Source organism: Euprymna scolopes, chromosome 12, assembly GCF_053919585.1.
Source record: "Euprymna scolopes isolate OS-2025 chromosome 12, ASM5391958v1, whole genome shotgun sequence".
NCBI classification, from domain to species: Eukaryota; Metazoa; Mollusca; class Cephalopoda; order Sepiida; family Sepiolidae; genus Euprymna; species Euprymna scolopes.
The window spans coordinates 97,020,258-97,044,197 of NC_136493.1; the positions used below are offsets into that span (position 1 = coordinate 97,020,258).

At 31.4% G+C, this 23,940-nt stretch overlaps 1 protein-coding gene across 4 annotated transcripts in view; it reads right to left on the bottom strand.

Moving 5' to 3' along the window:
* The window catches only part of LOC145291429 (PMS1 protein homolog 1-like), a 104,753-nt gene that overhangs the window by 20,029 nt on the left and 60,784 nt on the right, over positions 1 to 23,940 (bottom strand). For all 4 annotated transcript variants that reach the window (XM_080137266.1, XM_080137264.1, XM_080137263.1 and 1 more), the window contains 6 exons: positions 21,781 to 22,171; positions 17,884 to 18,287; positions 16,704 to 16,817; positions 13,830 to 13,938; positions 9,655 to 9,778; positions 3,755 to 3,827 (listed from right to left, as the gene is read on the bottom strand). In XM_080137266.1, coding sequence (XP_079993392.1) covers positions 3,755 to 3,827; positions 9,655 to 9,778; positions 13,830 to 13,938; positions 16,704 to 16,817; positions 17,884 to 18,287; positions 21,781 to 22,171 — 1,215 coding nt within the window. The remainder of the gene's footprint in view (positions 1 to 3,754; positions 3,828 to 9,654; positions 9,779 to 13,829; positions 13,939 to 16,703; positions 16,818 to 17,883; positions 18,288 to 21,780; positions 22,172 to 23,940) is intronic.

Below are 23,940 nucleotides of genomic sequence, written 5' to 3' on the forward strand. Positions count from 1 at the left end.
TAAATATTTTAAATTGTTTAAATAGTAAAGATCTTTAAAACAGAGATCGTCAAGCAATGTTGCAAATGGTATTTCATCTTAACTCACAAATTTATTCTTTAACGTAAAGCCATTTATGTAATAGAAAAATCTAATTGTGCTAAGAAAAATAAAAATGGAGGTACTAATCCTGAATCATTTGGATAACAGTAAAAAAAAAAAAAAAAAAAAAAAAAAATTAACATTCAGCCTCCAGGAATTTGCATGCTCATTATTGACTTTTTTATCTTTCTTCATAAAAACTTTTTTTTAAAAGTTTCAGGTAAGGAATTAATCCAGTCAGGGTCAGCAGAGCATAGTGATCTTCTCATGTCAAGATGGAAAGCTATCACTGAAGAATTCAAAGAGATTCAGCATATTTTATAAAATGATTCTTCATTGGATTGGCTTGTTCTTATCACCCCATGTTTTCTTAGAGTTGGTGAACTTTAAATTAAAACAAGTCACAAAAAAATATTTTTATTATAAAAATATGTGGTTTATTCCAAAGATTAACTTTGGGCATTTTTAATTTATAACTGATCAAATGTTATCTTTCAAGTGGTCTATTATTTCTGGTTTATCAACATAAACATGGGACTTTACATATCCTCAAAGAAAATAATTTCATTAAATTTTAATGTCATTTTGGTATTTTTAATAATATAGGAGTGATTTTGAATTTGTTCAAAAGCTAAATAATGAATCTTTTATTTTCTATTCAATCAGAATGCATAAACAATGATTCAGATTGGAATTTAATTTTTTTCTGGTAAATGGCAATAAGTGATAAACTTGAAATATGACTGGCTAGTTAGAATCAAATATTAATTTGGCAATACATTGTTATTTACTAGCAGGGGATGCCTGGCGTTGCCCAGTCATAAAATATGTGTAAATATGATATTTTAATTTATCTAGATTTTGTATATAGTATCATAAAGTCAATTATCTATCTATTATTTGATATGATATTGTACCCCATATATAGTCGTGATTTCAAAAGAACAAGAAATTGTAACTTGGCTACCATCAGCCAGAATCGAAATCGAAAGCAAAATTTGAAAATCTGACAGACATAGCAAGTTTTATAAGATTTTGTATTTTTAAAATCTGACCAACTTAATCATATAGAGTTCTAGAAGAATACCTGTCTGAAAGCGATTGGAATCTAAATATTTTTTTGGTAAATGACAGTAAGTTATATACATGAAATATGACTAGCTAGTTAGAATCAAATACTGATTTAGCAAACACATTGTTATTCATTTTGTACTTTTAAAATCCAACCGATTTAATAATATAAAGTTCTAGAAGAATACCCGTCCCAGGACAGGTAAAATTAATTCCTCAAACATTTTGCATCACTTTTATCTCCCCTTACAACAATTAAAATCAAGATATAATACTAAACCTTATATCTAGTCCTTATTACATGATTTTGAGACTACAAAATGTCAAAAATTTAAGGCTTAAGCTTAAGGAGTTTTAAGAAAAAATTAAAATTCATGAAATCTTCCTAAATTGATGTCTAATGACTATCGATCAAATTTAATACAAATCTGAAATGCTTGAATTTTCAAATGAGAGGTTGTAGCGTACTCAGACTTTCTGTAAAAGTCTGAGTACGCTACAGACGGCCAAAAAAAACGGCCGTGTAGCCGAAACAATAATGTAACTTAACAGAAAGATACGGTAATAAAAAATAAAATGTATATATATATTGGAAACTAGATATGAAAGTAATTGGTTTCTGGCTTGGCTTTTATATCTGGAAATTTTTGTATCCTGAAAGGTGTTTTACACATAAATTGTCTAATCCATCAACATTCTATGAAAACACTAATTAAATTTTATAAGGGTAAAACCAGAATGAAATAAAAGCCAAATAGTACCTAACCTAAATGTTAATACCTTTACTTGCTATTTATTTTTGTTATTTTTCTTTGACATTCAAATATAAAATTCTATCAAATAAAAAACGACTGAGAGATATATTTTAAATCGTTATTTTAATCATTACTCTTAAGGTCATAACATATGGGCATGCAAGGAAAAGGATTCAAGGTGAAATCGATTATCTACTTTCTTATAGGTAATTTGAACTTTCTTAGAAAAATAATAACAAACTCCTCCCACCACTTACAAAAAGTTTCACTATATGTGTGTAGGTATATATATATATATATATATATATATATATATATATATATATATATATATATATATATGAAATAGAAAAATCTTATTATTAAAAATTTATTCAAATTTTCAAAACAACATTATAAACCTGGAAGGAAGGAATACAAAATTTTTAATTATCCGACAAGGAGTATAAATAAACATGGTCGGAAAAATTGGTTTATATATATATATATATATATATATAATCTTTTCTGAACATGGGAGTAGTTACGACGATTAAATTGTCCTTAAAAGAAAAAGTCTTTAACAGATTTAAATAATCTTTACTCCTTGCAAACAGATTTTTCTGCAAACCTGGATTACACGCATTTGGATTATTACAAACTTTTTGGATTTTAATTTGAGTCTGCCTGTTAACAGCATGATTCCCAATTTTCTTATGGATACATTGTCTTCTATTATTTTTTCGTATTGATAATACTTTACCTCTGTATCTTTTAACCTGGTTGTTTTAATTCTTGACTTTTAATGTATCCTTTAATTTCTTAAACTTTCCCCCTCATTTTATAAACTCTTTGCACAAATTTTTTTTTACATTTATGACTAGCTTTCATGTAATACTGTTTCAATTATTAAATTTATATTAAAATTAATTAAATTTATATTAAAATTAATTAAATTTATATTAAAATTAATTAAATTTATATTAAAATTAATTAAATTTATATTAAAATTAATTAAATTTATATTATAAATTTATATTAAAAATCATATTATTAAATTAAATGCCAGTACAAGCAAATTCATAGCTTTGCTACAATATTCATTTCTTCTGATGAAAAGAACACATTTTTTTGATACTCCGCAGATTAAGGAAATTTCAACATATCTTATTTGAGTATCTTGTCAAACAATAAAATATAACTACTAACACTCGAAAGTATCCTGTACCTCCATAAGGCCACCATTCGCCCATGTATGGAGTATTGCTGCCACATTTGGGCTGGTGCATCTGCTACTAGTCTCTCGCTCCGAGACAAGGTTCAAAAGAGAGTCGCCAATCTGATAGGCCCTGAACTGGCATCTAAGCTTCAGCCTCTGTCCCATCAACGAAATGTTGCATCGTTCTGCCTGTTCTACAAGTATTTTAATGGTGAATGCTCTGGCGAACTGCACCCACTTGTACCCCCACAACGTAGACAAACCCGACAGGCAGCTAAATCCCACCCCCTCACATTAGAGATGCCTAGATGTAAAAGATCTTTCTACTCCAGTAGTTTCTCCCCCAGAACCGCTAGACTCTGAAATTCCATTCAAGGCCTCTGCTTCCCCAACTGTTCTGACATGCAGAAGTTCAAGTGTAATGTGAACCGACATCTTGCTTCCCAAATCCCAACATAATACTCCAGTAGTTGTTGCCCCTGATAGTAGCCCCCTACACCAAAGTGGCAATGTGCCTTGTTAGGGGTGAAAATGTAATTAAAAAAATTTTTTAATATTTTTTTTTTGAGTCTTAAATTTTTCTTATATATATATATACATACATACAAGACTTTCAGACATACATAAATATATTTTTATTTTAACTTACCACAGAAAGTTTTTTGGAATTAATAATTTTATTAGCTGCCTTGTCTTTCGCCAAATTCATTTCTTCTTTATATCTAAATTAGAAAAAAGAGAATAAACAAAAGAAAAAGAAAAATATTTTTTTAATAGAATCCAAAAAGAAAAGAAACATTAAAAAAAAAAATAATAAAACATATTAGGAAACAAAAAGAAAGAAAATGGTATCAAAATTTTTAAAGATTAAAAAAAAAAATAATAAAACATATTAGGAAACAAAAAGAAAGAAAATTATATCAAAATTTTTAAAGATTAAAAAAAAAAAAAAAATTCACTAAAATAAATAGATTAACTATAGTCAAAATGGTCCCAGTAGACTTCCTTTTCATTGATTACCTAAAGGATATCGAAAGGAGGACACCATTTCTTTCCTCTGGATTGTTCTACTTACCCTTGATCATCACCTCATAATGCAAAGTGTTCAGTTAAAAGGCATCAAGTACTTTTTTGGAGACATTAGTATGACTTGACCAATGATTGAACCCAGATCTTCAGCTCACTCTAAACATTAGGCCAAATGGACCCAAAATTAATGAAATCATAAAAATAAAATGGTAATAAAAATAAAGACTAATCCATGTATCAATCCATAGAGCCTCCTGTGAATTGTGTATCTTTTTAGGATCCCCTTAAATAACACTCTTCTTATTGATTGTGCTATAATACACTTTTAGGTCATTCATATGCAGGGGCGGACTTTTACATGTTTTCTTTTAGTATCTTGTGCGAAATAACTATAAAACAACAGTTACATATAGTCTCTCTAATTTACATTTTTATCGAATGTGCTAGGATATTTTTTTAGATAATTCATGTATTATATGCTGGGACCCTATGCAATTAAAGATTAGCGAGGATTACAGAGTACATGTCGGGATAATCTGGCAGCACCTACAGCTTACGTGATTGAGGTAGAGGTTTAAAGATAAAATATGCTAGAAATGCAGGTGTTGAATGATATGACAGAGATTATGTCATGTGTTCAGAGGACAGAACAGTTACTAGTAAATCAAAGTCAGGAAGCGAGAGAAGCGACATGCATCTGAAAATACAACAAAAAAAAATCTAAACAAATATCACTTCAATGTCTGCCATCTGCGTTTGAAAATGTAAAGAGAATTTAAATTAATATTGCCCATAAATCAACCATCTTAAGACTACGTTAGAATAAAAAGTTAAGAAACAATTACATTTCAATTGGTCTCTACTCCTGAAAACAACTATCTTCTAAATAAAACCTTTAAAAGCCAACAATTCTTCATTGTGTTCCATGCACAAGTAGATTTGTTGAATTAAACAATGATCACAAGACTACACATGGAATAGTCAAGATAAAAAGAATGAAAGGCCAGTAACCATGCACGTATATAAAATGTTTTTGTTTTGTTAATCGATCTGGATCACTCACTGGCAAAACTACATATGTGCATCCTACACATGTTTGGGGTGTCTATTCTGAGAGCTGTTCTCAATATGGGGATAGTGCGGGTGACCAGAGGAGGTGGGGGGGGGGGGGGGATCCAAAAGCCATTCTTAATATGAAGAGGTTGGAGGTATCTGTTCTGAAAACCGTTCTTGGGGGCTGGGTGGCAGCATCAACAATAACAGTACTTTACTACGAGGGGGGGGGGGCTGATTGATTACAGAGCATTTTTTTTTTTTTTTACCTTCTATCCACTTAATAAATGACGACTTTTATAGGTTTTCCGCTATACTGAATAAGAAATTCTGATTTACATTTGCCGGATACAAGTAGTTTTCCTTATATAAAGCCTGTATTATGCATTTTATATCACTGCCCACCAGATTAGTACGCACGGGCAAGGATCAAATCTAACTATATCCAACCGACACTAACTTCTTTGTTGGTTCATAGTATTTGTGCGTGGGGATCTTGACAGGGACTATCAAGGCTAAATTTATAGCAAATATTTTAACAGTCACCCACACTACCAAAAGCCATTCTTAACATGGGAGTGTTGCTGATAGTCATTCTGTTCTTAACATGAAGAGGTTGGGGGTGTCTATTCCGAAAAACTTTCTTAACATGAGGAGGTTGGTTGTTGGGTAACAACAACAACAATCATACTTTAAATTTTTCTACAAAAAGAGAGGGGCATGCTTCCACCGAGCAACGCTGGTTAGCAGGTCCTGCTAGTTTCAAATAAAATTCATATTGGAAGTCATATGAACTGCTGACAAAAAGATAAATCAATTAATATGTAACATGTTTTTTAGTTTTCCACACACAAACACGGATAGAGGGCGACACATTTGCTTCTATTTATATGATCAGACACAAAGAGAACAATTACATGTAACTATTTACTATGCCTCCCCACGGGACAGGTAAACACTCGTTTATATAAACAAACAAAGGGGAAATAACTCCAGGTTATTCAAATGCTTAAATGACATATCCCCTAAATCCAGACAAGGGAGGCAACTCTTCACATATGGTTCAAAGGACAAAACTGTTATAATCTTCACAGTATTAAAAACCTGACCAACATTAACAAATTTCCAATAAACTGTTCATTTAACTTCTTTTTTTTTTTAATACTGCTGATGCAGACATAGATTTGTAAATGTTTTCTTTTAGTGTTTTGTGTGAAAACAACAACAGTTACAGACGGTTTCTCAAATTTTCTCAAATCTTCTTGAAAGTGCTATTTAGGTCATTCATATGTAGAGGCAAATTTTTTCCTTTGTATCTTTAAATTTGTACCCTGCCTTGCATTTCCTGTGTATATTATTTAGTGACATGATAGCTATGACCAAAAGTAGTGGAGATAAGAAGTCTCGGCACATGTGCACTACTACGAAGGAACCACTTTCTTGGTTTTCAGTTTGGAGATTTAGAGAGTGCCTAGATAAGGGCAGACAAACGCAATTTCAGAACCAAATCAAAAAAGTTTAATGATTATATTTTATTGATTTAAAAAATTTCAGAATTTTGACTGTTACAAAAAAAATTTTTTTTAACTCTATTTTGCGTTTTCAATAAATGTGTAACAAAAAAAAAAAGAAACATTATTATTTGTTGAGATTTTCAATTCGGCTCTGTAATTGCATTTGTTTGCCCCTGCATACGTACTCTCTAAATCTCCAAACTGAAAACCAAAAAAATGGTTCCTTTACAGTAGAGCACAAGTATGAAAGTCACCATGGAAAATACCTCTCTGTATTCTCATCCACAATCTCCATTGTGCTGTGAAACAAGAAAAACAAGGAGTTAAATTCTAATGAATAAGAAAATAAATCCAAAATTGCAAATAAATGATAGTTACTTCTTGAATTTACTATTTATTTTATTTTTACTTGAAAGCTTCAGTTATCACATAACTGATCGGATATTTTTTACCAAGTTTGAAAGGAAAAATAGTAACACTGTTCAAGGGCGATAATCCTGGATAGAAAAACGGAATTATCTCCCTTGTAATTAATTTTTTTTTTTTTCTAACTCGCGCTGCTTAATTATATATCAATTCTTTGCCCACACAGAACAAAAAATGATTGTCGTTTTTAAATGTTTTGTTTTAACAATTTATGTTACCAATTAGTCTCAGACTACAATTTTTTTTTCCTTAGGTTATGAAAGTGTTGAACCTTAATGTTACATAGATTTATGTAGCCCCCCCCCCCCATTTTTTTTTTTTTTTACTCATGTACACCTCTAACAAGGCATATCGCCACTTGAATGTAAAGGGGCTACTATTTGGGACCATGCCTAGGAAAGATTAACAAGATGTTGGTTTACGTTACATTTAAACTTCTGCATATCAGTACACTCAGGGAAGCAGGTAGCAGGAAGAGAATTCCAAAGTCTAGCTGTTTGCGGAAAGAAACTATTAGAGTAGAAAGCGTGTTGGTATTTAAGGACCGCAATAGTGAAGGGGTGAGATTTTATTGCTAAGCATCTTTGTCAGAGATATGTACGTCGAGGGAGTACAAGTGCAAGGAGTTCATCAGAGCACATTCCATTAAAATACTTCTAAAACAGGCACAGAGATGCAACGTTGCAGTAATGTGACTGAGGTTGAAACTCAGTTGACAAAGTGGGCCGTATTAGATTGAAAATTCTTTTTTGGGCCCTATGCAAGAAGGAGAGACTAGTAGTATATGCACCAGCCCATATGTGACAACAATACTCCATGCATGGGCGATTGGTGTCCTTATAGAGGTGCAGGATACTCTCAGGTGTAGCTTGATAGAGGGAACCCACTTTATTTGCAGCAACCTTCGCAATATCCTCAATGTATTTGTTACAGTTCATATTGCCCGTGAATGTTAGGCCGAGGAATTTGAAAGAAAGAATTCTCAGGTAGGGTGTTATTTGTCATGGATATCGGTGGTTGGAGAGGCGTCTTGTAATTGTTAAAGGAAAGCAGCATTAAATGTTACCATCTATTTGCTGCCCCATTCCACTACAGTCCGAAGGTCATTTTCTAATAATTCTGCGATTGTTTTCCATTCGTGCTTCCCTTGTGCATGTTATAGAACATCCTATCATCAGCAAATATACCCATCTCGGACACAATGTTATCCCCTTATTCAGATATTATTTATCTGCAATTTTAGATTCATTTTCGATAGAATTTATGGCATCTATAATAAATACCATATCTGAAAGATTGGCTGAGTAGTAAACACAGTAAAATATATGTTCAATTAATATGGTTTATCTATTTATTGCATTAACTAATGAGCGTTTTGCATTCAACTATTCAATATTTTTTTTTAGTTTATAGATGTGATTCTATCAGGTTTTAATTAGCTAACAATTTCTATTTTATAAATAGGTTCTTACAGATTTAACTAGAATTTCATCTGATTCTAAACTTGAAACTGAATCTATGTTCCAAGCTTTTCAAAAAAAAAAAAAAAAAATCCAAGATGGTGACTTGAGAACTTACAAATATTAGATCACATGTTTCTCCTGGAGGGGGGGGGTCTTTTCTCTTAATATCACCTTTTAAGTGAAACATGTAAGACAGTAGTAAAAAAATATAGGCATTCATCTAAATTATAAAAAAAATTAAAAATAAAAATTATGAAAATAGAAAAATAAATGGAATGGAATGCAACTTACCAGTGTATATGCTCTGAAGCCGGAAACATATCTTTATTGAGCTTGCTATTTGTAACAATTGGGAATATATTATAAAGGATACATACCTCAAAAATATACATATTTTATATAACCTCAAAAAAAATACATATATATAAGTTTTTAAAATATATATATATGGCAACTACGCTACACAAATTTTTTAACATTTCGTCCCTCTTTAACAGGGGACTTCCTCAGGAATATACCAAGCTGAGTACTGCCTTCCATAGTTGTTGTTGTCTCACCACGTTTTGGCCAACTAATCCTTTGGCCAGTTTTAGGTAGGATTGAAACCGTTATCTTCAGACAATGCTCACCTGGAAATGTAGAGATTCAACGTCTATATCCACTGTATCACAGGCCCCAAAAAGTGATCAAGGATAAGAGGCTCAGCATTCCTATCCTGTTGTGGTTAATTACCTGATGAATAGTTGGTCAAAACATTGTGAAACAACAACTATGAAGATGAGGATAAAAGTCCGCAAATAAATAAATATACAAATTACTCATCTCAAAGGATTCCAATAAAAAATAATATTGAACTTTTTTTACTAAATGTGCCTATTGAATCGAGAAATTTTAAGAAAATAAATTCTTGATCAAACTATAAAGTTAACTTTTTGTAATTACAAATAATTCAAATTCTTTCTTCAAAGTATGTACAGCTTCAACCACTTTATTCAGGGTTAGGGTTCAGTCAGGATATTGTTCAAACACTTTATTCAGGATTAACATAAACAAACCATAATTACCTTTTCAAATCATTGTCACAAAGATTCTTGAATTCCGCTTTCTCTTCATCCGTCAACGACTTCCATCTTTGGATAACAAGCTCAGAAATCAGCTTGTAGTCAGCGTTGGGATTTTCTTCCATAACTTGAAACGAAATACAAAAAAAAAATTTTTTTTAAATACTTTTAATATTGAGTTTAACATCTGTTTTACATGCTGACGTATCGTTGACGATTTTTAGAAATTGCTTTACTTCCTCACATGTTTTCCTTGAACTGTTCTAGCCAACTGACCCTGCTACTTCAACTGTTCTACACATACTAACTCAGTATTTTCATCCATTCGCTTAATGTGATCAAACCAACAAAGTTGTACACATATTTCCTTAGACTGTCTCGATTTAATCTTCCTCTGAGATTATCAGCTGTGACAATGATACTCCATGCACGGGCCAATGGCTGCTTTGTATGAGTGGTAGAATTAAAGAAAGACATGTGTTTTTCTTTTCAGGATTTTTAACAAACTTATTTTATAAGACATTTATCAGTAAGATTGATTATATAATAGACTAGTCTGGGTGCCCGGTGTTGCCCAGGTGTTTGGAGGTGTGTGTTGAGCAAAAAAAAAAAAAGTTGTAGTAGACAGGTAGGCTGGAACCTGGGACGCGAAGGCGGAAAAAGTGGAGGTATGTGTAAGGGTGTTGGTTGAGCAAAAAAAAAAAAAAGTTGTAGTAGACAGGTAGGCTGGAACCTGGGACGCGAAGGCGGAAAAAGTGGAGGTATGTGTAAGGGTGTTGGTTGAGCAAAAAAAAAAAAAAGTTGTAGTAGACAGGTAGGCTGGAACCTGGGACGCGAAGGCAGAAAAGAAAGTGAAAAAAAAAATGTGACACGTTAGCTGTTGCGCCCATCACCAAACCAGAAGTGACGTAAGTTTAAATTAAGGCTAGACAATCGAAAAAATGCAATGACTTTCGAAAATATCAGTGAAAAAAAGCAACCCCTCCCTGTAGAAAAGTGCCCAGTTGAGGGTGAAGGAATTAATGTTTTGGGCCAATTTTTCAATATTTGTCGAATTCTCCCACCAAACAAAAAAAAACACAATTCCAGTTTAAAAACAATTAACAGGTTTATTTTCCTTTGGTACCTGTTTTGCTAAATCGAATAACAGATTTGTAAAACAAGAGTTTTGACTGACCAAAATGAAACAAGTTCAATCAACACAATTCTTTTAGCTGACAGTCCAAATGGTTTATCCTGCCCAGAGAGAAATATTGGTTCTAACTAACTGCCAATTTTCAAAAAACTAACAGCTTAACAAACATCCAATTCTAACTGACTGCCCCGCCCCTGGATAGACGGCTCTGACCGTCTTCTCTTCTCATCTCTGGCCATTATTAATGGTCACCATCCAAAAGCTTACTTGAAATATCCACTGAAAATAACAGCTATAATGGTTTGCTCAAGCAGGTTTATCTGGAGCCCTTCTAGGAATATTATTTTTTTCAAACAGGCTTTTATGGCTTCAGCATTTAATGGGGTACTTATTTTATTTCAATTAATAAAAAAAACACCTCTTGCATCGTCGGATTCCAGCCAGAGATATTTTCAATTCTTTGTGCAGGTTTTGTACAGATTTACAATATCCATTTTCAAGACTTTTCAAAGCCTTTGCCAGACAAAATGCAAGTTTTTAAAACAAAATATGGGGTTTGTTTTACAATCCACAATGATTCGAAACTGTAGTAAAAAAAAAAAAAAAAAAAAAAAAAAATCAAATATACAACATCTAAATGTTACATAGCCAATAAAAGTTACTTTGCAAATCATTTTTTTGGTGTTTTTAAGTACTTTTAAATGCTTTTTATTTCACCTGAAATATTAACTCTCCTTATGGCTTTTCATTTCCAACCAAGATAGCTGGCGTCTTTTCCATTTTTTGGGGCAAGGCTCGCCTAATTTTAAATTATCACAATTTGAGGGTTTATTCACTATTTGAGAGTCCCGTCCGCACAAGGAAAGTATTTTTTTTAGAGAGAGGGGTGTAATTTTATTTATAGCAGTCACCACTATTCCTCCTCCTTGTGCCTCCCCCCCCCCCCAAAAAAAAAAGTTAAATTATAAATCAGAATAAAAATAGACGGAGGTTTCAATCTTCATCACAAAACTACCTCAGGTAGTTTTGTTATAAAGGTACGTAACTCTTGTATCCACAATATTATGCAATTTCAGAACAATGTATTTCAATTTTATTTTCAATATTTAAAAAAATATTTTAATGCTGTTTTTATTAATACTTAAAAAGTAATTTAATAGTATTTATTTAGATTTTATTCTTAATATTTCAACACAAATTTTTACTGGACATAAAGAACACAATTTTCAAGAACTTTTAACAGCATCTTCCATAGTTTCAAGGCTTTTTTCAATATAATAATAGAAATAAGGCTTTTTCAAGGCAAAAGGCAAAATTCAAAGACTTCAAGTCTGTACAAACCTATGCCTCTTTTCCTTTAGCTGAGCTTATATCGGCTGCAATGTTTGCCATTCATGTGCATCACTAAAACATGTAGCCTAGTGCATGTTTACAATAGTAAAACAGCAGCTTAACAATGAAAGGTTGAATGAAATAAAATAACTATTTACCTTCACAATATGTTAATATACAATGATCCAACAGATCTCTGGTCATTTTTTTTTTTACTACTTGAAATCCTTTATTCAAAATTGTCATGATTCACAAACTCTTTTCCAAAAAATAAGAAAAATTAGAAATTTTAAATAAAAAAAAATCTTTTAAAAACTAAAACTTGAAAATCATAATTTTCTACACAGAATCTATCAATGGAGGTTTCCTCTCTAGAACAATAGCTCTTGACATATCAAGGGCAATTAATAGAGTTCAGCATAAATGTCTACTTCACAAGATTTCCAGCTAGGGAATACCTGGAAATGTCTTCTAACCATAGAATCTTTTCTCTCTGATAGATTTATACAAGTAGTCATCGATGGGCAGAAATCCAAAACTCAAAGTATCAACACTGGCATGCCTCAAGGATCTATCCTGAGCCCAGCTTTCATCAACGATCTTCCAAATCACACTCATTTGTGGACATATATGTAGACGACACTACCGTCTACGGCAATACTTGAAAGGCCAACAATGATCAAAATCTCGGAGTCTCTTTCCTCCGCTCATGAGCACATGGTGCAGTAGGACTATCTTTTCATCACCAACGCTCTGATTGCCATTTGGACCTAACTCATCTCAAGGAAGCATTCTGCTTCGACAAATTTCTGGGACTGATCTTCACACCTAACCAGAAATGGAAGACTTACATCAAATCTGTTGGCAAGATTGCTTGAAAAATGGTTGAGTCGTATCTGATTCCCGACGCAATCCTCTACCTGTATAAGAGCCAGATACGTCCTAAAATGGAATACCCGTTTAACAGTTACCAATTGTGTACATATGCAAATTAATGGCATACGTTCACCAATGAACGACCTACAAAATTATGTTGGTCTTTTCTTTCCTACATTTTCTGCTGTCATTTTACAGGCTCAGCAAATACGAGGCTGTTTGCGAGAGTGATGATTTCTATTACATACTGTTGCCATATCAGCGAGGGAGCTGCTCGGAGGACCCTAATTCTACTGTGAGAAAGTTCAAAACAAACTTGAAAACCTAGTAGGTAGTGACTTTTTCTTCCCTGCAACCTCTTTCCCACTGAAGAGACATTGGGAGTCTGTCTCATGGCAAACTTTCACAAAAAGCACTCATCTAGCTACAACCACTATCAACAGTTTCTCCCACTCTCTATCTGTTCCTAAATCTAAACGCAAATTTCATGAACAAAGCTTCTTTTTTAGAACTACCCGCCTGTGGAACTCTGTTCTGCTGGTCTGCTTTTTATCTGATTACAATCATCTTCAAATCCAATGTAAACAAGTTCTTGTTAGGCCACCACTTTAATAAACCATTTCTACTCCAGTTTCACTACTCTCAATACACTGTTGTCTCAGTAACTACTGTACACTCATTAATCCTTATCCTAGAGTGGCATGCAGACCTTGATAAATGGTAACTCACTTATAAAAAAAAATAACAAATTGTATAAGATTAGAATTGTATTTACTGCAGTTGCTGAGTATTTTTATCTAAAGAATCACTGATCTATTTGAAAAATCATGCTTACTCTTTGGTTTGATTTGTTTAGAGAAAATAATAAATGCCGTCTCCGGACGTTTGACAGGTTGACTCTGAACTAAATCATACAGAGTTGTCTGCCCTTCCAATAAGTGCACCTAAAAAAGAAAAATAAATAAAGAGGTAAGATAATTTTATTCATATATATATATATATATATAAGTTAAAATATATTGACGAATGAACTTTGTTCATGAAATCAATATTTAAACAAATTTTTTTTTTAATATATACAAATAGAGTTTTATAAATAAATAAAATTACATAAATATTATAACAGCCTATATGGATAAAACTGTGCTTTCATGTAGAAAAATAAAATATAGAAATGCTACAGAATTGCTAGTTAGCATAAAATTGTAAACTTTGAAAGTGGTTGAAAAAAATATATTGAAAAGACTGAAAATGTAATATAATAAAAAATCTGCTCAAAAAATCCAACATAACATTGACGTGAACAAATCAAAATAGATTAGAATCTAGAAATCCTTAGAAAGTATGTATATATATATATATATATATATATATATATATATATATATATATATAACAGGGTGGGTGTAAAAGTCTCTGGAGCTCTTTCAACTATCATCTCATTAGGAAAAAATCGAAAGTATAATTTAAAAATAATATTGACAAAACAAAGAGCACTAGGGAGGAATTTAAGTGCTAGGACCAATTAAGATAAACAATTTAATTAAACATTGGTGTTAAAAAAAATGATTAAAATGGCACCGCGTGAGAGAAAAAATATATTTAAAATGAAAAGCTTTGGATAAAATCCAACAAAATGCCAAAATAAATGAAAAAAAAAGTAGATAGACTAAATCAATACAATGAAATTAATTTGTGTGATGAGATTTTTAATACTTCGTTTTTATTGTCAAAAATCTTCCTCAGGAAAAAGTTTTATTGTTTTTTTTAATTCAACACAATATAATATAACTATGAGATTAAATTATGAAGAAACAGAAGAAAAAGAAAAGGTGAGATTGATGACTAAGGAGAGAGAGAAAAAGAAGGAAAGAAAGAAGGTGAGACAGTCATGCTATTTTCAATTTTAAAAGCTGACATGGAAGTAACTTCAGGGCAGCATACAAATAAATAGCCATTAAGGAATGTTAAAATAATCATTTATTGTAACAAAATAAAATTGTAATTAATTGAATAAAAAGAAATATATAAGAATATAATGAAATAAGCTACACTAAATATTCAACATTTTGCAGTGGAGATATTTATTGTCACATTGTATATTAGCCATCCCCAGCAGAACCTTACAATTGAGTGCCAAATGGCTCACAGTCTCTACTTCTGTGGTAGAACCTACATTTGTTATTTTTGAAACAACTCATTTACTTAAAGAATTAATCATCAAGCCTTGATCTTGAGTAGCCATTATCATTCATTCCAGATTACAGTGGGGTGATCATCTTTTGAGTCAGATTAATTAATACATTCTGATCAAAACCAGATTAAAATTGTTTAAAACTATTCAAGAGGAATAACTCTGGTTAGCGTAAATCAAATTTTACTTTTAAAAGGTTTAATCCAATGGGTTTGTTCTGTTTATTTAACACATTTAAGAGAAAGATCTGTGACGAACATGCGAGGAAGCGTTCCTGAATTGTGTCAATGCATTAATCGGGCCTACCTACAGCAAACATGAGTTCATCCAAGGGTTATAAAAAGCCGATACCATAATCATTCAGTGAATAACTGGCAAGGTTTCTTTGGTAACATGTCATGTTGAGTCGTTTCGACAGTGTTGTTTGGTATCATGTTGTGTGATTTCAGCAGAGATGTTCGGGATCGTGTCAGGTAGCTTCAGTGGAGTTGTTCAGGTTCGAATCAACAGAATTGTTTAGAATCGTGTCAGATCACATGACCGAAATTGTTTGCGTGTGTAGATGGAATTGTTTGGGACAGTATATAGTTGTGTATACGACATCACTCAGTTTCCGTTTATCATCCAGGAGCTTTGATGGTTGTTGCCGTGGATGATAATTTTTTTTTGCTGTTGTCTCTCTTCCCCCGTGATGGAACAAAATCTTTTTATAAAGATATTGACATTTAAGTAAAAGATTTTCTCAATTAAAAAAAAATCTAAGGAAGATATATTTTTTAAACTATTTACAAAACAATTTATTTTTTTGAAAGAAGCAGCCATTATTAACATTATTATCATTTAACAATTCTTGATGTGATCCCATTTTATTTATATCTTATAAATTTCAATGGAGGTGTAAAATGAGAACAATTCTTTAGAGATCTTAATAAGCCGTTTACTTGTAAAAAATTGAATAATTTCTTCTAATTTTTTTCAAACTAAAGCGAATAAGGGAGTTAACTCTAAGAATCTTTAATAAGTCAAGGGACGTAATCCCTGTAGATGCGTGGTTATAGTTTAAAGACAATCATGTTTAAATGATTAATGAGAATTTTTAGTCATTATAACAAAAATCTCGCAAGTTTAGATTATTGTTGAGATATCTATCTTTGTTTCTTGAGATTGTATTCAAAATGGCGACGCGAAACAGTCATTCCATGATTACTCATAAAATTTGGTTTTCTTATTTAAGAATTAAACTAGTTGATCAATTTACATAAGTTTTGAAATACAATATATTTTTTTCGTCATGGACACATACAACATAAAGATTTTTCTTGACTTGTGTTTTTTAATATAGGGGAAATTCTGGATAAGAATTCTTTTTTTCCCATTCCATAAATTCAAAACAAAAAGACAAGTTTATTATAGAAAGATCAGAATATTTCCTTCAATATTTTTGATACACAGATGCAAGTTTTGTTTGTTTGCATTTTTGAGTTCATTTTGAAGCAAAAAAAGTATGCAACTCACTCTTGGTTCCACAGCTTTTTTCTTGGCTAAAGGTGCCAGTTGCAATTCATCAGTTGGAGATGGCGGCCGCTTCCCAGGTGTGTGATGAGAAGATGGAGCAAACAATTGCACAGGCTAAGACCAGAAAGAAAGAAAGAAAGATAGAAAGAAAGAAAGATAGAAAGAAAGAAACGTTTAATTGTTTTTGGTTTGTTTTTTGTTTTTTCTAGAGCATGTAAAAAGTTTAGTCAGAATCAATTCTACTAGTCTAACTTACAAAAATCAAAGAGGAATTTTTTTTTATTTTTAAAGAAATAGTTTCCTTATCTAGGAAAATATTGTTTATATTGGTAATTTAAATTATTAAATATTAAAACATTAATTTTTTTTTTTAATTGAATGTTTACTCTCTCATTATTTTCATTGTAAATGTTTGTCCGAGTTTAAATCTATAGTACGCCACTTCTCAAACTTTTACAAAAAAAACACTCGTTTAGCTACAACCATTATCAACAGTTTTTCCCACTTTCTATCTGTGCCTAAAGCTAAAACATAAATTCCATGAACTGAGCTTCTTTTCTAAAACTGCTTGCCTGTGGAACTCTGTTCTGCTGGCTTACTTTCCAGCTAACTACAATATGGTCACCTTCAGGTCCAATATAAACAAGTTCTTTCTAAATAATCCATTTCTCTCCAATTTACACCAATAACTATTACTATGCTGTTGTGAGTGGTTTTTGGTCACATCTTTGTAAAAAAAATTTTTTTTTAAATTAAAGGATACACTTTTTCATCAGAATTTCCAAAGAAAGATCCAGAAAAATATTTTTTTTTCTTTTTTTAAATCTTTTTCTTTTTAGAAGATGAAAGATTCAAGAATCTACGAAGGTTATTCCAAAAGTAAAGCTTCCTATTTTTTTTTTTTTTTTAAACTCAAACAGTTAAAGAGCTACAAAGACGGGAGTCACGCGATTAAAATAAGCAACCTGTTAGGTTCCAGAATTTTTTTTTTTTTTTTTACCAAGTTACCACTTTTGACAGGAATTCAATGACACATCTCACCCTGCTTTTACAGGTATTTCTGTTCTTATCAATGACAAAATACAATGCAATTTTTATTTTATGTTGTGTAAAGCACCATAATCTCCATTTTGCAATCTCCCTATATGGTAGAAGTACCAAAAATGCTTCAGCTACAAACCTGCACAAGATTTCCATCTGCAGATTTCATCTTTCCTCGACACCATGTTTCTCCATCAACCGGTTCAATAAACGAGTCAAGAAAGTCTGCTGCATGCAGATCTTCCTTCGACAACTTGGGAGTATTCTTTTCTGAAGTAGGTTCTCCAAGAACGGGTGTATCTAAATTAAAAGATCCAATCAGCTGATCATAAAAGTCACTGTCGCAGGTGTCATCCGGCTTCGTTCGTGCCATGCTTGGAGATTTTGGATGCAGATCAGCACCAACATCGTTTCCCGAATTTTGAGCAGTGGTCGATGTTTCTTTTATATCACCGGAGGAATTTGTCTGTAACTGCTCGTCAACGGGATTTGTAGAAAGTTCCAGAAGAAAACAGTTGTCAATGCTATTCGAAAATGTTTTTTCTGAATGGACAAAAAGAAATAGAAAGGAAAAAGAAAAATGAAGAACTGATTTATTAGAGTTCATTTAAAAGTTTTGTTAAAGGACTGATTGCTTGGTTGGTGAGTTTTTAACAGCTTATAAATCCTGTTAAATCATTTAATAGCATTAAAGATCTCATTCTTATTTGCAGCAGCACTGAATCATACATTTTTGTTTGTCCTTTTATTTTTTTTAACAGTAGAAATATTTGCGAGGTGAGTAAAGAGAGGTTTGTGTTTTTTTCAATTTTTTTTCTAAAGTTTTATAACTTTCAGAAAATTTAATATATTCTCTACTAGCGTTGGTACGATTAATTCAAATCAGAATCGGGAATCGGAAAAATAGATAAATTTGGGAGTATCGGAATCGGTATCGAAAAAATTGGTGTCTATTTTCCAATGCCAAAACGATTCTTTTATTTTTTATTTTTTTTTTTTTTCGATTTTAGTTAAAGTAAAATCTTCCATTGCTAGTAATAATGATAAAATAATAAATATTTATTGATTTTAAAATACCAGTCAAGCTGACATCTATCCTCCACAAGAAGTGTAATTTTACGTTTAGGAAAATATCTGCACATTTAACACGTGTTTTTTACAGAAATCAGGAAAAATAACTCTACAGTTAAATATTTATAGATTTATAAAGAATCAGAATCTGTAATTTAGTACGGAATCGGGAAAAATATTGGAACTGTCCCATGACTATTCTCTACGTGAACTTTGTTAAACAAACCCTTCATATTGTCTATTTGGTAGTATTATTGTCAGATTTACAGGGAACAAGTATGTGTTCAACCGTGAAGAAAGGACTCTAGCAAAGTATGAATTTTGGAGATTGCTCTCCTTTCAAAAGATATAAATGAGTTAAACGAGTATAACCAATTCATATTCTTGCTCATATCACCTTCTCTTTTCTAGACACTGGTTGCCAATCTTTGATGATAGGCATTATAGAATGTAGTTTATCATTTCAAAAAGATACATGTCTTGCCATTCGATTGATATGTAGTTTCAGTGCTTGCCCAGAATTAAAAAACAAAAAATAAAGAAAAATCTGTATGATGTATGTACGAATGACGAAAAGAAAATATTCTACTCCAAAAATCACATAAACTGATCTGTGATACTATGGTCAGCTTGCTGTCATTAAGTGCTAAAAAGTAAGAGAAACCCTGAAAATGTTCATTTTGCCATGCTTCAAATGATTCAAGGGTAGCAGAGGTAGAAGACTTTTGTTTCATCAATGAATGTCTTTCTGTCTCCTCAGTTGATACTTTCAGTATGAAGAAAAAGTATTGTAGATGAACAATCTTGTAATTGGATTGTTTCTTTTAATTCAAATGGGAATAATTATTTTGAGACAAGATTTTTTCGAGATGTATTGGCAGTCATAGAATGAATTAAATTTGTATCTTAAGGTATTACTGTATGTATATTTGTTTTATCTATTTTTACAGCTCAGTTTTTAAATCTATGGTCATGTAGTCTTCCCCCATCACACTCCAAAAAAGGAGAATCTCATTTTTCTTTTTGAGTGACCTAGCATATGATGTAACGATATTATAATACGAAAATGATAAATTAAATATCTCAATGACGATAAATGCTACTATCACTATGTACCAAGTTTAATTTGTAAAGAGTCTTTTCTAGAATTGCAAAATGCTGAGACGTGAGCAAAATAATGTCACGGTAAAGAAAAAGAAAACTATAAAATAGAGAGAGCAGGTTGGAGAAACCGATCACATGAGAGACAGCCGTAACGAGAAGTCATGTTTAGTGAGAGAATGAGAAAATAAATGTTGTTGTGCAACAAAAAAATAGCGGGTTGAAATTCTTTTCTATTCTTTGTCTACTTTGCGAATGAGGCTACCACGTGTTATGTACATATAGTAGTAATCTTCATTTAATCCTGAGCAACATCGGCCCTTTTCTGATACTTTTACGCTTGCGATATCTTCTTTTCTTCTAATATAAAGATGCCGTGCAATCTTCTGGTTCAGAGTTCATTGACTTTGAATAGTAAATTCGTTAAAATTCTACTCAATAACTTTTCATAATTTTTGATGTACATAAATACTTTTGGCTGATACATAAGTACATCAAATAGTTTTTCTGTCATTTTATTTTTAATTGTGCATTAATGTAAAATTTATTTTAAAATTAAAACAAGTGAAATTCTGTTTCTTCTGAATTATAAACAAAAAGTAATTCTATGAAGCATTCATTTATTTCGAGAGTTTATCAATACAACTTTTATTTCAACAGATACAGCTTTTTTTTTTTCAAAATGCTATTTTAAACTTAAGCATGACAGACTTAAAAATGCTAAAATTAAATCTAAAACTGGTATTCCAGATTATCTATATTATATTTCTCTTTATATGTCCGTCTGTTCGTTACACGTTTTTCTCAGAAACTACTGAACCAATATGGCCGAAATTTTGTATGGAGTGTTGTTATTATGAGTAAATGCTTTAAAATAAAATTGGTACAAACCTGTTTTTATACAGCCTGTAGTATTTGTTGGCAGGTAAAAAGAAAAGAAAAGAAAAGAAAAAAAATGGCTGCTATTTCTCTTTATATGTTTGCAATCTTGTCACCTGATATGCAAATGAACTGCTTTGGTTGTGAATAAAAAGGCTGATTTTTCAGAGACAGGAGCAGCTTGGATTTGGATGTTGGAGTAGCAAGTTTTGAAAGCAGAGTTATAAATTTTTCATTCAGTACTCTCCAAACTCATTTCTCAGGAAATGTTTCAAGATACTCATGCACTGCTCCTGAATAATGTGGAAGGACCCTCTCATGACTATAAGAACACAAATGAACAATAACGTATAGATAGACCTATTCACCACATTGTCCACCTACTTCTGGACTACTCTGTATAAAGCATCTATAATTATAATGGTGGACCAACAATGAAACCAATAGTCATAACAATCACTGAAACTAAAAATTATTTACATACACACCAACATTTCTAAGGCAGATGGAGATGGCAGTGTAATCTCTAAAGAGTCAATTAATAATGTCTTAAAGCAATGGTATAGAAGACTGTTAAACATTGGGAAGTTTTGATTCAATAGGGTGTCAAAAATATTTGAGTTCTGATTGAATGTGTTAAAAATATTTAAAAGTTTTGATTCAATAAGGTGTCAAAAATATATTGAGAACTTTGATTTAATCAAATGTTAAAAACATTTCAGTTTGGATTAAATAAAATTGCAAAAATATTTCCGTTTTGATTAAATATTAAAAATATTTGGCAGTTTTCTATTTGTTTAGGTCTCAAAAACATTTAGACAGCCTTCATTTGATTAGGTGTGGAAAAGATTTACTTTTATTGTTTTATGGAGTTTTTTCATTTTTCTTAAGATGTTTAAGCAATTCATAATATATATATAAACAACAATGGATACACAAAGGTCACCGGGTTATATAATCTGAAAATATAAGAAACACTACGTACCTGGTGAATTAGGAAGTGGTATGCACATTTTTTCTGGTTTCAATGCATCCGAATGATCATTATTTTTAGCACGTTCACAGATAAAATCAGTTTCTTCCGATTTATCCTTCACATCCTGAGGCAGGAATTTTATGGTTGATTCCGAAAGATCCAGAAAGGTTGCATTTTTGGGTGAACGAGAACGAGGAGGAGATGAGTTTTCTTCTAGCGCAGGAGATATGGTTAGATAATTATTGTTCAGCATTTTTGGATCATCTTTAATGCTGTCCGTCAGTTCAGGAGGGTTGGTTTTGCCTGATCTGCTTTCGCATGCAGCTTTTTTTGGAGGCACGGAACCAAGTGGACCATAGACGCTTTCAAGAAGGATTGTTATAATGTCCATCACAATATCCTTTAGAGAACAAAACAATTTGAAAATGACAGGAAGATAATACATATATTAATAACATTGCAGGATTTCTCCTTGTATACGTGTATTTCTCGCCTCACATAACTTACATATTGCTCAATTATTAAAAGAAAAAAAACTCCAATGGCATAAAATACTTGTGCTCCCTCGACATATATACCCCCGACTAACCCGACAAGCAACAAAATCCCACCCCTTCACTCTTGAGGTCCCTAGGTGTCGGAAAACCTTCTACTCTTATAGTTTCTTCCCTCAGACTACTAAATTTTGGAATTCTCTCCCTGTTTACTGATTCCCTGGCTGTACTAACCTGCAGAATTTTAAATGTAATGTGAACAGACATCTCACTGTTTAACTTCCCACATGTTAGACATGATCCCAAATAGTAGCCCTGTATGTTCCAACTGGCAATATGTCTTGTTTGGGTGAAAAAATGTAAAAAAAAAATTTAAAAAATGATTTAGAAATCAAAATGCATTCTGGTGAATTTTCACAATTTGGTTTTTCTTTTAAATATGATTTTCAAAAATTATCTTGGGTATTTTATGCCATTGGAGTTTTTTTTCTTTTAATAATTGAGCAATATGTAACTTTTATTTAAACAGATAAAAACTAAACTAATCCTAACACCTAAAATAGAAACAAGAAAAAGTATATTAAAGCAAGGTGATCTATTCTTTTTTTTTTTTTTTCAGTTATAGACAAGTCTTCATTTTAATCTTGTTTGTATAACTGAAAAAAAAAAAAAGAATGAAATACTTTGTGACCTTTCAAAATTGGAAAGATATTTGAAAGCCTTTAAATTGTTGAATAGAAATTCATTTAAACTAACAATATAAAATTTACAGCTAATCCTCAAAAGATTGAAAGTTTTATATTCAATAATTTTATGAATGGTGATTAAAATATGTCAAATCAATAGATCACCTTGCTTTAATATACTTTTTCTTGTTTTTATTTTAGGTGTTAGGATTAGTTTAGTTTTTCATTTAATAATCTTTTTCTTTATGTATTGTTGTAAAGTTTATTTTGTGTACACAGTTGTTTGCAATTTCACTTTTACAGTTTAATAGGTTTTAGGGATATTTAAAGTTTACAATCTCAAATTTCTCATTCAGACAATTTCTACACATACTGGCTTGTCATACTATTTTCCAGTAGATCACTGATGAGCATCTGCTTTCCAATAATGGGTAACTAGCACTGTTTTTATTTGGCATGTTTTTTTATTGAATATGCTTTACGATTGTAATATCTGGTTTTAAAATCTAGAGAAGTCATACTAACAGTATTTCTTGTTATATTAAAACCAGATAGTATGACCATAAAAGCATATGACTAAAATAAAATTACTTTTACATTAATATCCTATAGCTTTGTACCAATTTGGTTGAATTAATAAGTTGCTTGCTTAGAATAATAACCGAAAAATAACGAAAATCGAAAAATTGAATTTCAACTAAAAGCAATGTTATCTACTTAATTATGTCGAAATTAGTAACATATTCAAAATTATGAAAAATGATGAAGTTGAAAATAAAAAAAATTGTAATATTTACTTAAATAATGACCAGAAGAGTTCTTTATTAGCAGGGGAGGTAACTGCATGAAGTCTGCGGATTTCAAAATAATAATGGCAAATTGCTGGATCATGAAACTAAATGTTGCTAATTTCAACATAATTAATTAGATAACATTGCTTTTAGTCGAAATACAATTTTTTGATTTTCATTATTATTCCGAACAAGCAC